Source organism: Magallana gigas, chromosome 5, assembly GCF_963853765.1.
Source record: "Magallana gigas chromosome 5, xbMagGiga1.1, whole genome shotgun sequence".
Classification (NCBI taxonomy): Eukaryota; Metazoa; Mollusca; class Bivalvia; order Ostreida; family Ostreidae; genus Magallana; species Magallana gigas.
In genome coordinates this window covers 54,995,895-55,012,127 of record NC_088857.1, presented here as the reverse complement: position 1 = coordinate 55,012,127, position 16,233 = coordinate 54,995,895, and the positions used below count along the sequence as shown (strand labels likewise).

General features: G+C 33.0%; 1 protein-coding gene and 1 non-coding gene across 3 annotated transcripts; both read right to left on the bottom strand.

The window, feature by feature from the left end:
• Positions 1-1,738: 1,738 nt before the first annotated feature.
• On the bottom strand, positions 1,739-4,394 carry LOC105342671 (uncharacterized). The gene is made up of 3 exons (XR_002201204.3): positions 4,199-4,394; positions 3,414-3,820; positions 1,739-2,143 (listed from the first exon to the last, which is right to left on the bottom strand). It is a non-coding gene; the product is annotated as an uncharacterized protein (transcript).
• Positions 4,395-8,850: 4,456 nt separating this feature from the next.
• Positions 8,851-14,756, bottom strand: LOC136275257 (myeloid differentiation primary response protein MyD88-like). Of its 2 annotated transcripts, XM_066083657.1 has the most exons (8): positions 14,627-14,756; positions 14,257-14,390; positions 13,486-13,898; positions 11,605-11,679; positions 11,199-11,288; positions 9,554-9,737; positions 9,384-9,475; positions 8,851-9,287 (listed from the first exon to the last, which is right to left on the bottom strand). In XM_066083657.1, the coding sequence occupies exons 3-8, from the start codon at positions 13,814-13,816 to the stop codon at positions 8,995-8,997; spliced, it is 1,065 nt and encodes a 354-aa protein (XP_065939729.1). In that variant the 5' UTR covers positions 13,817-13,898; positions 14,257-14,390; positions 14,627-14,756; the 3' UTR covers positions 8,851-8,994. The 2 variants fall into 2 exon arrangements, with proteins under 2 accessions (XP_065939729.1, XP_065939730.1); XM_066083658.1 differs by lacking the exon at positions 14,627-14,756 and having other exon boundaries at positions 13,486-13,795; positions 14,257-14,566.
• Positions 14,757-16,233: the final 1,477 nt, after the last annotated feature.

Genomic DNA, 16,233 nt, shown 5'->3' with positions numbered 1-16,233 from the left:
ATTATAATTATATTCCTCCATTAAGTATGCCTCTATTTCTTGCGGTAACTTATTGTAGTTCATAGCTTTGTAAATACTGACAGGACTGACATATGTATGCCCCGTTTATTTATTGGTCGAAACATTCAGCAACGTTAGAAAAATATCGAACTGCACATAAAAATCATGATAATGTCAGACTCAAATTCTCATAGAAGGCGATACAGCTGTTACTTTTAGCTAACGATATCATGTAGATTAACAGTAATTTTGTTAATTTTACATAAATTTTACTTTATGTGAATATTAACAATAAAATTCTTTCTTTGATGATTCATATGGGTTATGAGCGTAGCAATTGTTGCAGAAAATAATTACCTAACCTGCTCACGCGGATTATGTAATTTCCGTCAATACTGCCACCTTCATATACCGCATAAATCACCAAAGAAAGCATTTTATTGTCTTAGTAATTCATATTGTAACTTACAAAACTGGAATCTAGTGAAAGCATTAAATAACAAAATGAATAAAGATAAAATTCCTAGTTGCAGATCTGCAAATTCCAATTTAAATTGTTTTTCAAACTGGAAGATACAGACCTGCAGCTACATAACTTCCAAAAATCCATCACGTCAAAATTTCAAGCATATACAATCATAACAACAAAATTCTTCATTGAAAAGAAAAATTATCGTTCAGAATCTACACATTGTGTCCTAAATACATAAAATGTTCCACCAATTGATTTGAAACGGTTTTATATATTATGCCGACACACTGGTCATTTTATATTTATGGCAACAATTCTAAGTTGAAATGCAGGGTTATGATGTCCCTGAAGTCTTCTTCACAAATTGTGAAATTTAAGACCCCTCGGACAGGGGTTCAGGCCCTACGGCTAATGAAAACTTTCTATTGGCTATCATATATCATTTAAATGAACAAAAGTAATACTTTTGTATGACATCAAAGTTCTTTAGAATGATGAGCGTAACAAAAATAATAGGATGACCGTAATCTTACGTAATTTTTTCAAGAACGTGGTAGGTTAAAGTGAAAGTACGAATTATTAGTGAAACGTGCTTAAAAGGATTCTTTTCATAACCCCCCTCCCATCTTGAAGCAAATAAAACCTTTAAAACACGAAGAGTTGATTTTAAACAAGATAGATTGCATTTAACATAATTTTGTACACAGATTACGGCCATTTAAATTATTGTTTTACGGTCATCATCTGTTTGTTGTGTTTGTTATTATTATTCTTAGAATGTTATTTTTTTATTTAATGTCGATTAGCAGCTTTATTTTCTTAAATACAAGTAAGTTGTTATAGCCAATAGCAAGATTTCATAAGTGTACAATTTATGATGTCTATGAGGCTTTGTACCTGAATTGTTCATGGTTTCACTTTTTTCAAGCATTATAATTTTTTTTGATGCTCTAAATTGTTGCATTAAAGTAAATAATTATTAAAAATGTCAATTTGAACAAACTCAGTTTTTTATTCATTTTTTATTTATCATTTTATTATGTCATTACAGCATGATATCAATGCCACAACACAGGGTCATTATCACAACGGCCCTAAATTTAATTAGAATCATCCTACAATTCTTATTATAGCATATATTATATTAAAATACATGTAGAACATAACTCTTACATCCATGTGACTGTTAAAACAGATTTGGCATTGCAAGTTGCCTTAAAAAAAAATAATATTATGATATTATCATAAATAAGTGTCCAGTAATCAAAATTGATTTGTCATTGATCACTTGAAACAAGTTGGCCATGTATTATAACAAAATATCGACTACAGTGCGGTATTTTAATGTAATTTATTAATATAAACTCGCAAATTACAATGTTTTATTGAATTCTTCAGTGATAAAGTGATAAATTTTGTGGCTGTTATGACTGTACCTCAGCTTCTCGAACTTCATATTTGTGTCTCCATGTACATATAGCAAACTTTCGTCAATGCTAAGAGCTGATACTTAATCACAAAAACATACTGCATACTGAGACAAACCAGTTGTAATATAATGTCTGAATGCATTAATTATTTCCGAAAATTTGGAATAGTCAACTGCTGGTCAAGTTAGAGAATTGCCCATCCTTTGAGCCTGGAATGTCTTATACTGATCCACGTCTTTTTCTGGAAGTAAAAGAGACACTTGAATAGAATAAGGATGATATTTATACCAGTAATCTAGTATATTATTAGTCCCCTACCGGTTTTCACCGGAAGGGACTATAGCTTTCCTCTGCGTCCGTCAGTCCGTCCGTCTGTCTGTCCCACTTCAGTTTTCACACCTTTTTTCTTAATGCTATTGAAATTTGCTGAACAGCTTCAAAATGTCAAACTACAGATCAAGTTTACACTTTTGTAGCTTCTGGTTGACATATTTTCGAGAAAATTATTTTTTTATATTCCAAATTTTTAATGTTCGGGTTCGTTATCGGGCTCGGTGTGTATTGAATAAACGAGGAAAGTATGTAGTCAGAAATAATATCGTGCATAACTTGGACCATTCCTTTTATTGTTTCTGACAAACAAATAAGTTCTGTAAAATAGTGTCATAAATGTGTTGTAAATTTAATCGACAGGTATTTTGGTATTATTACAACCGGGTTCGTTATCGGGTTGGTCTGTTGATTCGGGGTAATTCTGCATAACAGTGCATTGTTTTCTCAAATTTCTACAAACCGACAGGGGACGTGTATTGCTTATGCAATACTCTCAGAATGCTTGTTTATTTTCGATTTTTCGTCAACAAAATACAGATGACCTCTGTATCAACTATTTGAAGACTTGTATTAATATTCTGGTTGACATATTTTCGAGAAAATTATTTTTTTATATTTCAATTTTTTAATGTTCGGGTTCGTGATCGGGCTCGGTGTGTATTTAATAAACGAGGAAAGTATGTAGTCAGTAATAATATCATGCATTACTTGGACCATTCCTTTTATTGTTTCTGACAAACAAATAAGTTCTGTAAAATAGTGTCAAGCAATGTGTTGTAAATTTAATCGACAGGTTTTTTTGGTATTATTACAACCGGGTTCGTTATCGGGTTGGTCTGTTGATTCGGGGTACAGAACAATCGCAACTTCTCGGGCCTTTCCGGCAAGCTCGGAAAAACACCTCGAATGTATTAGCATCACCGGATGTTAGAATTTAATACAAAATGGAGTCGCTTCCCATTAAAATAAGTATCGGCTAGACAGTTTTATATGTCGAAGACGGTAAGAGTGATATTCTGCATAACAGTGCATTGTTTTCTCAAATTTCTACAAACCGGTAGGGGACGTGTATTGCTTATGCAATACTCTCAGAATGCTTGTTTATTTTCGATTTTTCGTCAACAAAATACAGATGACATCTGTATCAACTATTTGAAGACTTGTATTAATATTCTTACTTATCAAATGGCCGCATTCTGTTATAACGTCATCTGATCTCCCTATCGTCTGCAAATGTTTTATGAGATTGTCGACCGTTGGAGAAAGTTCTGGTCTCGTTCCCCATTGATAGAGCATATCCTGAGTCGGTTTTCCCTGTTTCTGGAAGTGAAAAGTGTCTTCGACGGTAAAACCGATAACCTCAGCCAGTCCCCGGTAATCTTTGACGTAGTCTGCCTTCTCGGGGTCTAGGTAAGCTCCAAGTTTTGATATGACAGTCATGTTTAAGGCGTGAACTGGGACATTTTTTCCATCGGCGATCAACTGTTCCGATGTGATCGACATTTTTGTTGCGATGTATAACCAGATGTTCACCGACTTATCTTTAATTTATCAGTACTATACAGGGTCATATGAAATCCGCTACCTGTCCGTTGAATAAAAGATTCCATTTAGTAACATGAAGAAACACCCATACAAGCTGGTTATGTTTACAAAGCCGTTAAGTAAAATCCAAATATAGGGATGCACTTGTAATTGACTATCATCTTAAGAGGGGTAAATAATAACATGCCATGTTTCATGGCGATAACGACTATTACATAGCATTGATGCAGTTACAATGAGCGAATCCTAAATTGAATTTAAATTATCAACATCAAACAGCGTTTGTAATTTATGCGGCAGACAGAGAGCAAGCGTGTCCTGCATAAATAACTCAACATCTAAAGATTACTCGCCAAAATTCCAATATGTGTGAAAGCAAAGTACAGAACAACCCATATATATTGTGGGATAGATGTACCTTGTCATTGCTCCCTATGTTCAAGAGTCCAGTGTTTTCGATAGGAAATATCTGTGACGGAAGGAGCTGGGTCGTCTCTGATGTTTTGATCCTTTCTCCAAATCCTACCTGTCATTTTTTCAGAGGTTCGTGTTTGCTCTGCTCCTGATTTATATTTTTTTTTACTTTTGATTTTGATCACTGTTATCACCACATCTCATTGGTAACTTCCTCGTTATTTGCCGGGAATACCCCAAAATGACCAGATAATTTTACAAGGGACACAGAGCAAAATAATTAAAATTTTATAATTTCAATGGATTAAAGCTGCTTGGTCCGATTTTTATGTAATTACAGTATCAAATTTTTTTCCATACAAATCATTTATCTTAGAAAGTTATGGACTTTCTCCTATTTACACCAGCAGAATCAGTCTCCTTTCAAAGTTAGAAATATTCAAAGTAAATAAAATGATTTCTCTTTGGGCAAACGAAAAAAAACAAACCAAAATGCATCACGGGAATGTTTAGAAAAGGAAACCGCTTGGTTTCGTCCCCCGAATGATTGGGGTTATTCAACCAGCATGCTTTGCATCGATTGTAAAGAAAGTAGACTTTTGAAATATTAGCAAACAAAACGTACACATGTATATTTGTAATTTGTCTGATCATTTCGACCTTTATTTGAAGCGATGTCAAAGTCGTAATACAACCATACCCGTCTCGTCGTCAGGGTGAAATATAACATGAGGCGAAATAACGCGGTACCTTTTAATGTCGTTTGTTTTGTTAGCAAATTTTGTACGTATTTTTCTTCATTGAAATTTGGCTTATTGACGGGTCTATTATTATACATATACTAAGCATCGCCATCGTTAAAAAGCGTGCATAAAATTTGATATAAAATCGGACCAAGCAGCTTTAAGCTAGACCCAAATTGATCTTCTGGAAATCATAAGGCCGTCTACATTTACGTAAAAAGAATCATTCACTTCTTTGTTTGGTAAACGTACCTCATTTAGGGTACTCGTAAGACAAAAATATAGTTACGGAGACAAATGCAATGCGTTTCACAAATCTAATGTCATGAATTGTTTTTAATAAGATTATAAAAATATTGTCTTATAAGAAAATATAATTGATATATACTACAATAAACAAGGGTTGGTGCGGTGGATATCACAAGACCTCCACATCAGGGGCCAACTTCCTTGTATTGGAGATTGGCGATTGGCCAAAGTTTTAAACACCCGTACCCCTATCAAAATCGTCCTGGTACACAGCCAAGAGAGTTAATTTTAAGTTAAAGTCTGTGTGATTGGAATTCATTTGTTGTTCATTATTAAGGTAATTTTTTTACACACTGCAGAATACAAAATACCCAGCCTATTTGTACAACGATTTGGCTGATATGTCGGTATCGCAAGGTGACCTCTCCGTGAAGTTGCTCATCACTTATCATTCAATTAATTATCACTTGGTATTTTTTTAATAAAATAAATCGATTGTAATTCATATTGAAACATTAAAGATTGAAATGTAGTTAAACTCTTACGCGGGTTATGTATTTTTTTTTCAGTGATATCTACCTTCACACCCACATGAGTTACCAAAGAAAACAGTATATTTTAGGTACTGATTATTTAAACAATAAAATGCCTTCTTTGGTGATTCATCCGGGATATGTAGGAAGCGACATTGCAGGAAAAATACATAACCCGCGTTTTAGCGGGTTATGTAAATTTTTCCTGCAATGATCGCTACCTTCATAACCCGAATGAACTATCAAAGAAAGCATCTCAATTTCAGTCCTGTCACTTTCAGCCGCTGTAAATTTCGACCAATCGATAAATAGGGCGTGTAGATTTCAGTCTGGCTGTTTCTATAGAGCTATGAATTAACTATAAGTTTCCGTAAGAAATAGAGGAAATTATGCTTGGTAGATGTAAATATATATACATGTACTCTTGGTACGTATTCAAATGTTGAAGTACATATTAGTGTAGGTTTTAGTCATCCACATAAATTAACCACCTTTAATAAACAGGCCTTTACCACAGTTAAAATGCCTCCCATATACTGGTAATGTAGCAAAAAATTGTAGAATCGCACCAAAACGATTTTGGAGACAATTAATGAAGCTGCATTAAAAATAACAGTCAAATGTCAAATTATCCATAACAAACTATTTTGAGGCTGTAAATACCTTTCATCTAAAAATAAATTCATGTTATTGAAGAATTCAACACTTATTACCAACTTTTTTTAAACGCTTCGTTGACATTCGGAACTCTCGGGACTTTTTATTATTAAATGCACTGAGTTAGAATTATCTTCTGTGTTTCCTCTGATGAACAGAATATATGACATATTTTCAATTAAAATTTACACGTATTTGTAAAATCGTTTCTGAGTTTATCCATGCAAATGTGATATGTGGAAACAAAAACTAAAGAGCCTGATTAAGTGTGAATGTAATCCACATGCGCAGGATTGTAAAATCCAAAAAATCCAGATGATTTCCGTATTTTTAAAGGAATTTTCGTTGATTATTAATTAGCGAAGCTTGATTGAGAAAAAATGAAAAAGAAATTGGTAATCTTCAAGTACCAATGATGTTTAAAACATATATAACAAAAGACAGTAGTCTTCTGATTTTTCTGTATTAAAGCCCAAGAATTCGAGTCTATTATTTTAATATAGTAGTATAGATAACTCCTAGCTGCAGTTCTGTAACTTCAGGTCTAATTTTTTTTCAGAACGGTAGCTGCAGCTACATAACTCTCCTAAAAAATCATCACATTAAAACTTCAAGCATTTACAACGACAAAAAAGTAATCTTTCACATTTCTCTTAAATGCTCATGGATAAAGAAATTAACTCAAGGCTACAAATCATGTATGGACTTTTATTTTTATCAAAATATGGTAACGATTTTGCAAAAAAAAAAAAAAAAAAAAAAAATACTGATCGATTTCTGTGATGATTTTCCATCAGACATGGTTGTTCAAAGAAATCATTTTTTTTTTGGCAAGATGTTTTTAATTCTTGGATTACTAAGAAAATTATTAAAAGCTCATTAAAGCTGAACACCGCTCGTAAATAGGCATTGTCCGCCATATTTCTCTTTCAGCAGCGCTCTCCCTACAACCCCTATATAAGCCATATAACTCTTAACAGTTCAAAGTATTTCGCTATAGAGGTCTCACCGGTGTGGACGTACATCTTGCCTCGCCGTGTTACTCGGTCGCGATGAAATTATCAAGATTTACGCACTTTTTTCAAACCAGGAGAGTACTTACATCAAAATAACTGGTCAATGCATTATTTAGAAAAAAGAATTTTTGTGTGATGGTGCCTTTTTACGAGCGATGTTCAGCTTTAAACGCCAAAAATATTGTTCATATTTCTGTGCGATACAACCTGAACATGAAAATCATATGTACATTTGTATTTTTTAAAGATTGGTATGTGAAAGGGGTTTAAATTAATGAAGAGTTTTTGAATGAAATTGGAAACATATTTTCAAGAATATATTTTCGTGAAAGATTCCATTTGCAAATTTTTCATCCAAAGTCATATAATAGTGTAATGTGTGCATATCAAAATACTGGTTTTAATTTTAATATGAGTCTAATTCTTTTTACAAAAAGGTTACAAAACATGAACAAAGGTTAACCTCCAATGAGTGTGCACTCACAGCTATCAACAAATAGAATGCTGAGCTATGTGATACTTTGCCAAATGATCTTTATGTACAGGATATTTTCAAAAATATTTGTTTTAGAACTTTCAATAAGTCGACTGTTAACTGATTACAATAAAGATTTTTCCATAGAAATATTCCTGTGGAATAATAACTTAAGAAAATTAAAATTACTCCTCTGATTGTTGTACTTTTTGCACTAATATTTCTGAAACTATACAACATGTTTTTGAAACATGCAAGAAGATACAACCTCAATAGAATGCACTTAATATACTTAAATATGAGAAATACCACAACGATGTTAGTGTTGAGGTTTGTAATGTACTATTTAGTGTTCATCCCCTTAACGGGGAACTCACAAATTCAAACTTGGTAATCTTACATGTATATACAAAACAAAATATATATATTTTTATGTTTAAAATAAATAAGGATGCCGATATTTATAGGACTCTTACACTATTCAAATCAAAGACACAAGATTGAAAATATATTTGTATTCAAAATCCGAAATTGAGGAATTCGAAAAAGCATGGTCTTCATAGAATGATTGTATTAATCTTCTGGCAGTTTTAGATGTGACAATAGTACAATAATACATCACTTTAGTATTTCTCTTTTTGCATGGATTGGAGTTTTACTGCTAATTAAGATATTCTGTTTCATAATTATCTCAATCAACTACCTTACTCTTTATTACTATAAGTATTTCAATATGGGATGAAAATATGAGTATGCGAGAAGTGAGAGTGATGATATTATAATAAAACTTATATATATTATGCACAGTCACAACCTTTGTTCTTAATATAAAAAAAACTATAGATGAATATGGTCGGGAAGACCTTTATGATAAATCTGCATAAATAAAGGCAGATTAACTAATCAGAAAGGTCAAAGTTAAATGAAAACGTCCCTGTTAAGGCAAATGGCGCAGACACTGCGAGTGGTATAAAATCATGCCAGAACATAAACATTTTTTTTATTTGTTTTTATTTGAAACATTGTTACTAGAATATGTTTATGTTTGAATAGATTGCAATAGATAGAGTTGTATATCAGCATGGTATGCAATAACGTTACAATGGAACTAGCCACCCTTCACTGTTCTATGGAGTGTTGTCCTCGGATTCTTCAGGGAAGTTCATTGTTAGGACACCAGTGGAGTACCACATTCTCGTTGTAATCACCCCAGCGTTCAGTTTTAATTCCTCCAGTTCTGCCTCACTCATATAATCCCGGGGATCGGGATTAAGGGGGCACTGTAAAACAGCGTTAAGGCGGGGCCAGTTCCAGTCTCTTAATCCGGGGTTTGTGAAATCAACGAAAGATAATGCTCGAAGAATATCCGGCATTTTACACGGAGCGGAAAATACGGGGACCACTTTTTTACTCCTTGCACCTGTTGAAAAATTGAAGCAATTTTAAAAAAAGCGGACGACGTTTTTTTTCTTTAAAATTGTTTCCAAGATCGGCGGAAGTTCTACTGGTAATTTACCTGGTGACAAACAGTGGGCAAATTTGAGCTGAAAATCGGCTGCAGCACTTTTTAAAAAGTCTGGAGACAAGATAACCAGTGTTCTTCGACACCTGAAAGAACAACCCATACATGCTATTGACAAGTCAAATTTTAATAAATTGATAAGAGTCTTTATAATCGTCTCATACCGTGTAGCAATCATGTGGGCAGAGACTTCATAACGAGAGGGTCCCGGAAGATCGTCTCTCCAGGGAATGCAGAATTTCAGATTGTAAGGCGGGGCCTCCATTTTCCCCGAGAGCTCCTTCACGAACTCCAAGTCCTTCCCCACAGGGTTGTATATCACAAAGGCGTCATAATAGAGCGTGTCACCTAAAAATCCAGTAAATCTACGTAGTTATTTCAAAAATACACGATGACAAATTTAACTCTGGAAATTGAAGTAAAGGCAACATGCATTAAGGTGGCAGGGGACAGTTTTTTAAAAATACAATTCACTGGTGAGGTGTGTCTTTGGAACTCTGTATTCTGTAGAGTTCCCTCAGTTCCCATTCCGCACAAATACCTTTAATTTACTCCTTGCAAGGCCAACCACCAATTTTTGAGGAAAATTACTTGTCAGAACGAGCATAATTTTCTACATAATCTTTATCTGAGATTACGATCATTTCATATTTCACCCATTATTCATGATTTTTTAGTTTCTTAGACATCCCCATCTAATTCCGTACCGTGTGTATGCTGCAACACCACAAGTCAAGAACTTACTGGTGTATAGTTTACTGTGTTCCATTCACCTGCTATTCGTGTTTTTTTTTTACTTCCCGTCTGTAACTTGCAATATCAGTGTGTAAAGTCAACACAGCAGTCATAGCCGCTAGTTTCACATTTAACTTCTGATTCTCATGTACTTAAGATTGAGTACCTACATTTTGCATATCAATGTCAACAAGAGACATCACTCTAACTAACAATAACAAGTAAAGACCATTTCAAGAATTTTAGCAACATTTATAAGCCTTCAAGTAGCAACTCTAAATTTTACAAAAATATTGACGGGTATTTTATCCGAAACTGTCCCTTGTTACTTAAACAGATATCAATACATAGTATCAGATTATACAACAAGGTGGTATCCTTTAACAATATGACAGTTCATGAGGAATCTTTTATTTTTTCTTAGAGTATGAGTACCCAGACCCCCTAACCCTCTCTAGATCTGCGCATGCTTAAGCACCTCATGTGTTGTCCAATTTCTTTATGTGTTTAATTTGATGCATCAAAAATATATTGTTTTATAAATGAGTGGCATGTCGTAAGTTGAATTTTTGAAATACTTTTGGGTTAGTATCTTAAATTTAAAGTACGCAGTTAAACGTTTATGCTTATTAATCATATCATTATGCAATACAATTTTTTTTAACAGTATTAAACTTAAAAATGTAACGCGTGATTTACCCCGCCCCTTTATAAGAATTCGCCCAATATTATATTGATAAATATGTTCTCGGAAATAAAAGCTTAAACACGAACAACCTTTTTTCTAATTGTTTAAAGTTTGTATTTGTTTTAAGAGTAAAACAAAGTTAGGACGTAATAAACGGAAGCAGTAAAAGAACATAAACAAACAAGATGTCTTACATGGCTTTCAGCTTTGTATATCTGTGTAATTCAACCTTAACTATTTTAAACTTGGAATGTTTCTACCTTATTAGAAAGACCGATTCTGAGTATATAAATACGTAAAAGTGTTAAAGAGAATTCGTTGGTATGAAAAGGAAGGACATTGTTAAATATCGAATCAAGCAGGATATAGAAATAAATGCCTTTTACCTTTCTCTTTGACGTCATCAATGGTGACTAAACCTAACTTGTTACTCTCGGGAATATAGTCACAGGACGGTCGGTTTGGTCCTTGAGAAACTGTAAACATCTCAAAACATAAAAAAAAGCACGGATTCATATCATTTTAATTTTGATTTCCTAAGAACCCTTTTTAACGGGTTGGTTGAATACTTTGAATTTGCATGTTTTCTTTGTCTAAAGATTTTATCTTTTTGTTACATACCAATTGTGATATCATTGATTCTAATCAATCAGTATGACGTAGATATCTATTCCTACATTTTATAGAGGTTGACATATAAGTTCCGTAGATATACACCTATCTATGCATTGGAATCTATTAACGCTATCTAAACCAACGTAATGACAGGAGGTCCATTGTTTCTCAACTCACCACTTGGGTCCTGAATCATATCTTTTGAGCCCGTAATGTCTTTGTGGCATTGCTTATACCGATCCACATCTTTCTCTGGAAGTTATAACGACCACATTGTCAGGATATGTGTTTATGCAAACAATTATAGACACACTTGAATAAAGATAAAAATGATTTTGATACTAGTGATTTAGTTAATACAAACGATATATATTTATACTTATAAATTAAAGAGGAAGGAAACTGAAAATATGTCGTATAATAAATCAATTAATTATCATCTACTATAAATGTAAATCGTATTTATTTTCATTTAGAACCCTCGGAACAATGAATGAATAAAAAAGTCAATCGCTTATTTTAAATTTCCCGCCGATATGGCAGCTGTACATTGTATATGTAAACGAAACCGGAATAGATAGTGTGACGTCAAGATAAATATTTTTTTTTTCAGTTCTACATCATGTCAGCCTCCAGTAAACACGATTTCTCTTACTTCAAACTTGCATATTTTGAAAACAGCATGACAACATGTGATAAATTAAACTACCTTATTAATATAAATAAAATATTTGTTTGACTTTCTTTCCCCTTTATGGAGGCCGACTTTAGTACTATTGCGCAAGTTTATGCGCATTCTTGTAGTATATACGGTGTTTTTATAATTTTCATGATTTTTTTTTCGATATCATTGATTAAATTAAACACAATAAACAAAATACGGATAAAAATATTGGATTTATGAGGAAAATTTTATATTTTAAACGATTTTTCTAATGCACGCTACATGTAGGTGAGCGTTGTCATTGTGCTTTTATGCCGGTATGATAAAGATGAAGCTGTGTAAGAATGCCTTATAAGAAATAACATAAAAGAAAAAGTAAAAATCGTACGATGTTCAAAATCTATACACAGAATAATGATGTTCTCATTTTTTAATGAATCCATCATTCCAATCTAAATTTTTAATGCTCCAAATAAAGGACAAAAATTGGTCCATTTTAATATTTTAAGATGGCCCCCACTGAAAACCAGACTGTAAAATTTAATATTTTATATTTAAGGTAGAAAATTATATTACTAATCACATATTACAGTTTGATAAAAAACCTATTGACGTATTTTTTTTAAATCTGCATCGAACTGCGGAAAATGACGATATAGTAAAAGTATCTGTGTTTTGAGATGGCCCCTAAAGAGAACCAGGCGGTCGTTTTCTTGAAACTTCGCAGATAAACTAGAGTTTGTTTAAATTACATATAGTTAAAAAATGAAGAATTTTGCTATTGTAGATTTTCCGCAAAACACCCAAATCGGCCTCCTTAAGACATTTGGCAAATAAACTACGAAACGCCTGCACCAGAGTATCTGCTTTTAATTTTGGTATTTCAGCACGTGTGATATGATGTCCGTAAGCTATAATTGAATTTTACATGATGAATATTTATTAAGAAATAAATTAAAAACCTACTTTCATTTTTTATAAACAAGCCCGAAAATCTTATTTGGAACAGTGATAGAAAATATGGTTAAATTTGAAATAAGAACAAAATTGCGGAATCTGACGCACTAAATACCGGCTCACTGGTTTGTAATTAAAAATAAAAAGTTTGCAAAACACGTGCATGTATACATCATCCATTTAAGTTTATATTTTTCATCCCTGCCTGCTCCTCTAAGTTCTGTCTGTTTTTAAATTCAGTTTTAAAAAATATGTTTAAAAAAAGAAATTAAGAAAAAAATAGACACAGTATAATTATACCAAATGAACAAACAAATATGGCTCTACATATTTTAAAGTATTGTATCATTCAAATGTGTAAAGTGTTCATTCCGCGCTATCGCGGGATAACATCTAGTGTTAAATAATTTACTCAAGATTTGTAAAGTGATTCTCACTTATCAAATTGGCGCATTCTGTTATGACGTCAAATCTCCCTATCGTCTGCAAATGTTTGATGAGATTGTCGACCGTTGGAGAAAGTGCTGGTCTCGTTCCCCATTGATAGAGCATCTCCTGAGTCGGTTTGTTCTGACTCTGGAACTTTTTGATGTCTTCGGAAGTAAAATGGATAACTTGGGCCAGTCCCTGGTAATTGTTGAGGTAGTCTCCCATTAAAAGGCCCTCAGGGTCTAGGTAAGTTCCAAGCTTTGATCTGACGGACATGTTGAGGGCGTGAAGGGGCACATTTTTTCCTTCGACAATCAACTGTTCCGATGTGATCGACATTTTTGATGCAATGTTTAGTAAGATACTCTCAGATTTAACTTTAATCCATTAGCATACGGATATATATAATGGAATTCTTTACCTGTCGGTTAAATAAAAGATTCTATTTAGTAACATGAAGAAACAACCCATACACGTGAGTTGTATCTACAAAGCCGTTTGATTGGGGAAATAATTGTACATGCTATGTTTCATACCGATAAAGCCAGTTACATAGTTATAATACAGTAACAATGAGCGAATACTAAATTATATTCAAAATATCAACGTCAAACATCGCTCGAGTTTATGCAGCAGACAAAGAGCAAGCGAATCTCGCTTAATAACTCAACATCAAAAGATAACTAATCAAAACCCAATTCGTGTTCCGACGGATACCCGATTTAAAGAGAAAGTGAAAGTAAAGTACAGAACAACCCGTAGTGTGGGATAGTATGTACCTGATCATTGCTTTCTATGTCCGAGAATCCAGTGTTTCCAATGAGGAAATATCCGTGAGTTGAGGATCTGGGTCGTCAGTGAGGTTGTTCGCCTCTCACCTAAACATCCTCGTTATTAGCCGGGAATACCCTGACTTTTGTGACGTTAATAGTTTATTTTAAACACTCATAGTTAAAGTCTCCCGTTTTTTAATAACCGAGGCACCATTGGTATACATTTAACTTTTGAGAGTAAAGTGAGGTAAATGTATATTATTCAATAGATTTAAATGGGAAAAATATGACCCCATCTGATCTTCTGGTATTCATTCATAAGGCAGTTTACATTTATGTAAAGTAGAACATTCAGCTCGTTGATTGGTAAACTTACCTGGTTTTGGGGTATTCGGAAGGTAAACAATTAATTTACGGGGACCAGTGCGTTTCACAAACTAATAAATGTTTTTTAAATGATAAAATTATTGCATAATAAGAAATTATAATTGATATTTACTACTATAAGAAGGTTTTTTTTGGGGATATTACAACTTCCTTATATCGGATAACGGCGATTGGTTGAAGTTTTAAACACCCGTACCCCTATCAAAATTGTCTTGGTAAACAGCCAATAGAATTGAAGTTGAGTTTTGAAATAGTATATGTGTAGTTCATTATTGGGGCATTTTTTCACACAGCGCAGTATACAAAATCTCATCTATAGTATTTTTACAAAGTCATGTCAGTTTCAAAGGGTGACGTCTGCTATAGCTTTAAGTTGTTAACTATTTATCCTTAAACTTACTTCCACTGGGTATTTAAACTCTTCTTTTTTTTATAGTAATAAATCAATTAAAAAATTATTGCAATTCATACAGAAATTGACAAGGTTGATATCTATGTCATCAAATGAACCGCTTACACGGGTTAAGTAATTTTCCTACAATGGTAGCTAACATTTTTATAGTTTGTGTATATATATATATATATATATATATATATATATATATATATATATATATATATATATATATATATATATCTATATATATATATATATTTTCAAACATTTATTCATACATTTTCTTGTGTCCGTGTTGTGTTCTTTTATTACCAAAATGTCTTGTGATTGGTATAATAAAAGTAAGACATTTGGTCTTTTAGGTTTTTTTTTTATAATACATGTTCTTTATTTTAAGCCGAGTTAAAATAACATTTGTAATTAATGATTCTGATTTGGATCTGATCAATGTTGAATTGATAAACTTTTGGTCTGTATTCAAATATGAATAATACATATAAGAGTAGGATTAATCCTAGATATGATTAGAGAAGCCAAAAATTTAGATAACTGAATATCAATTTACTACCAGCGGTCCCAATACTTGATGAAACACGGTATCACACAAAATAAGTGACAGTGAGCATTAATACGTAAAAATAAATAAAATAGGGACATACAAACTCCCAACATATCATCAAACCTTTAAGCATATATCCACATCTATACTTTTGTCTTTATAAGTACATAACAGGAACATAATTCAATATTAAGAAAAAAAACTATCATATCTACACAAATATTGTGTCTTATTACTTATATCACTGCGCCAAATTCTGTGAAGCGGTTTCAGCGGATTTGCGCTGACAAACTGTTCATTACTATATTAAATGTATGGCAAAATGGATCGAATTCCCAGATAAATGGAATAAGAATTTCCTGCCAATTCCTGGCAATTTGCACATCTATACATTGTGACCTAAATGCCCACAGAGTATTACGAAATTCTGTGTAGAGGTTTTATATTAGGTGAGTTTCGCTTACAAACTATTCATTTCTACGAGCAAGAGCTTGGGCTTTGGGTAATTGTGACAAACAGCAATGTGACGTAGGCCTGTCTTTCATCGCTGGGCACTCAGCCATGGTTCTTTGAAATCAGCAAAATTTGACAAGCTTTTGAGCTAAGACAACGCAATCTGTGGAAAATTAACTTGAAACCA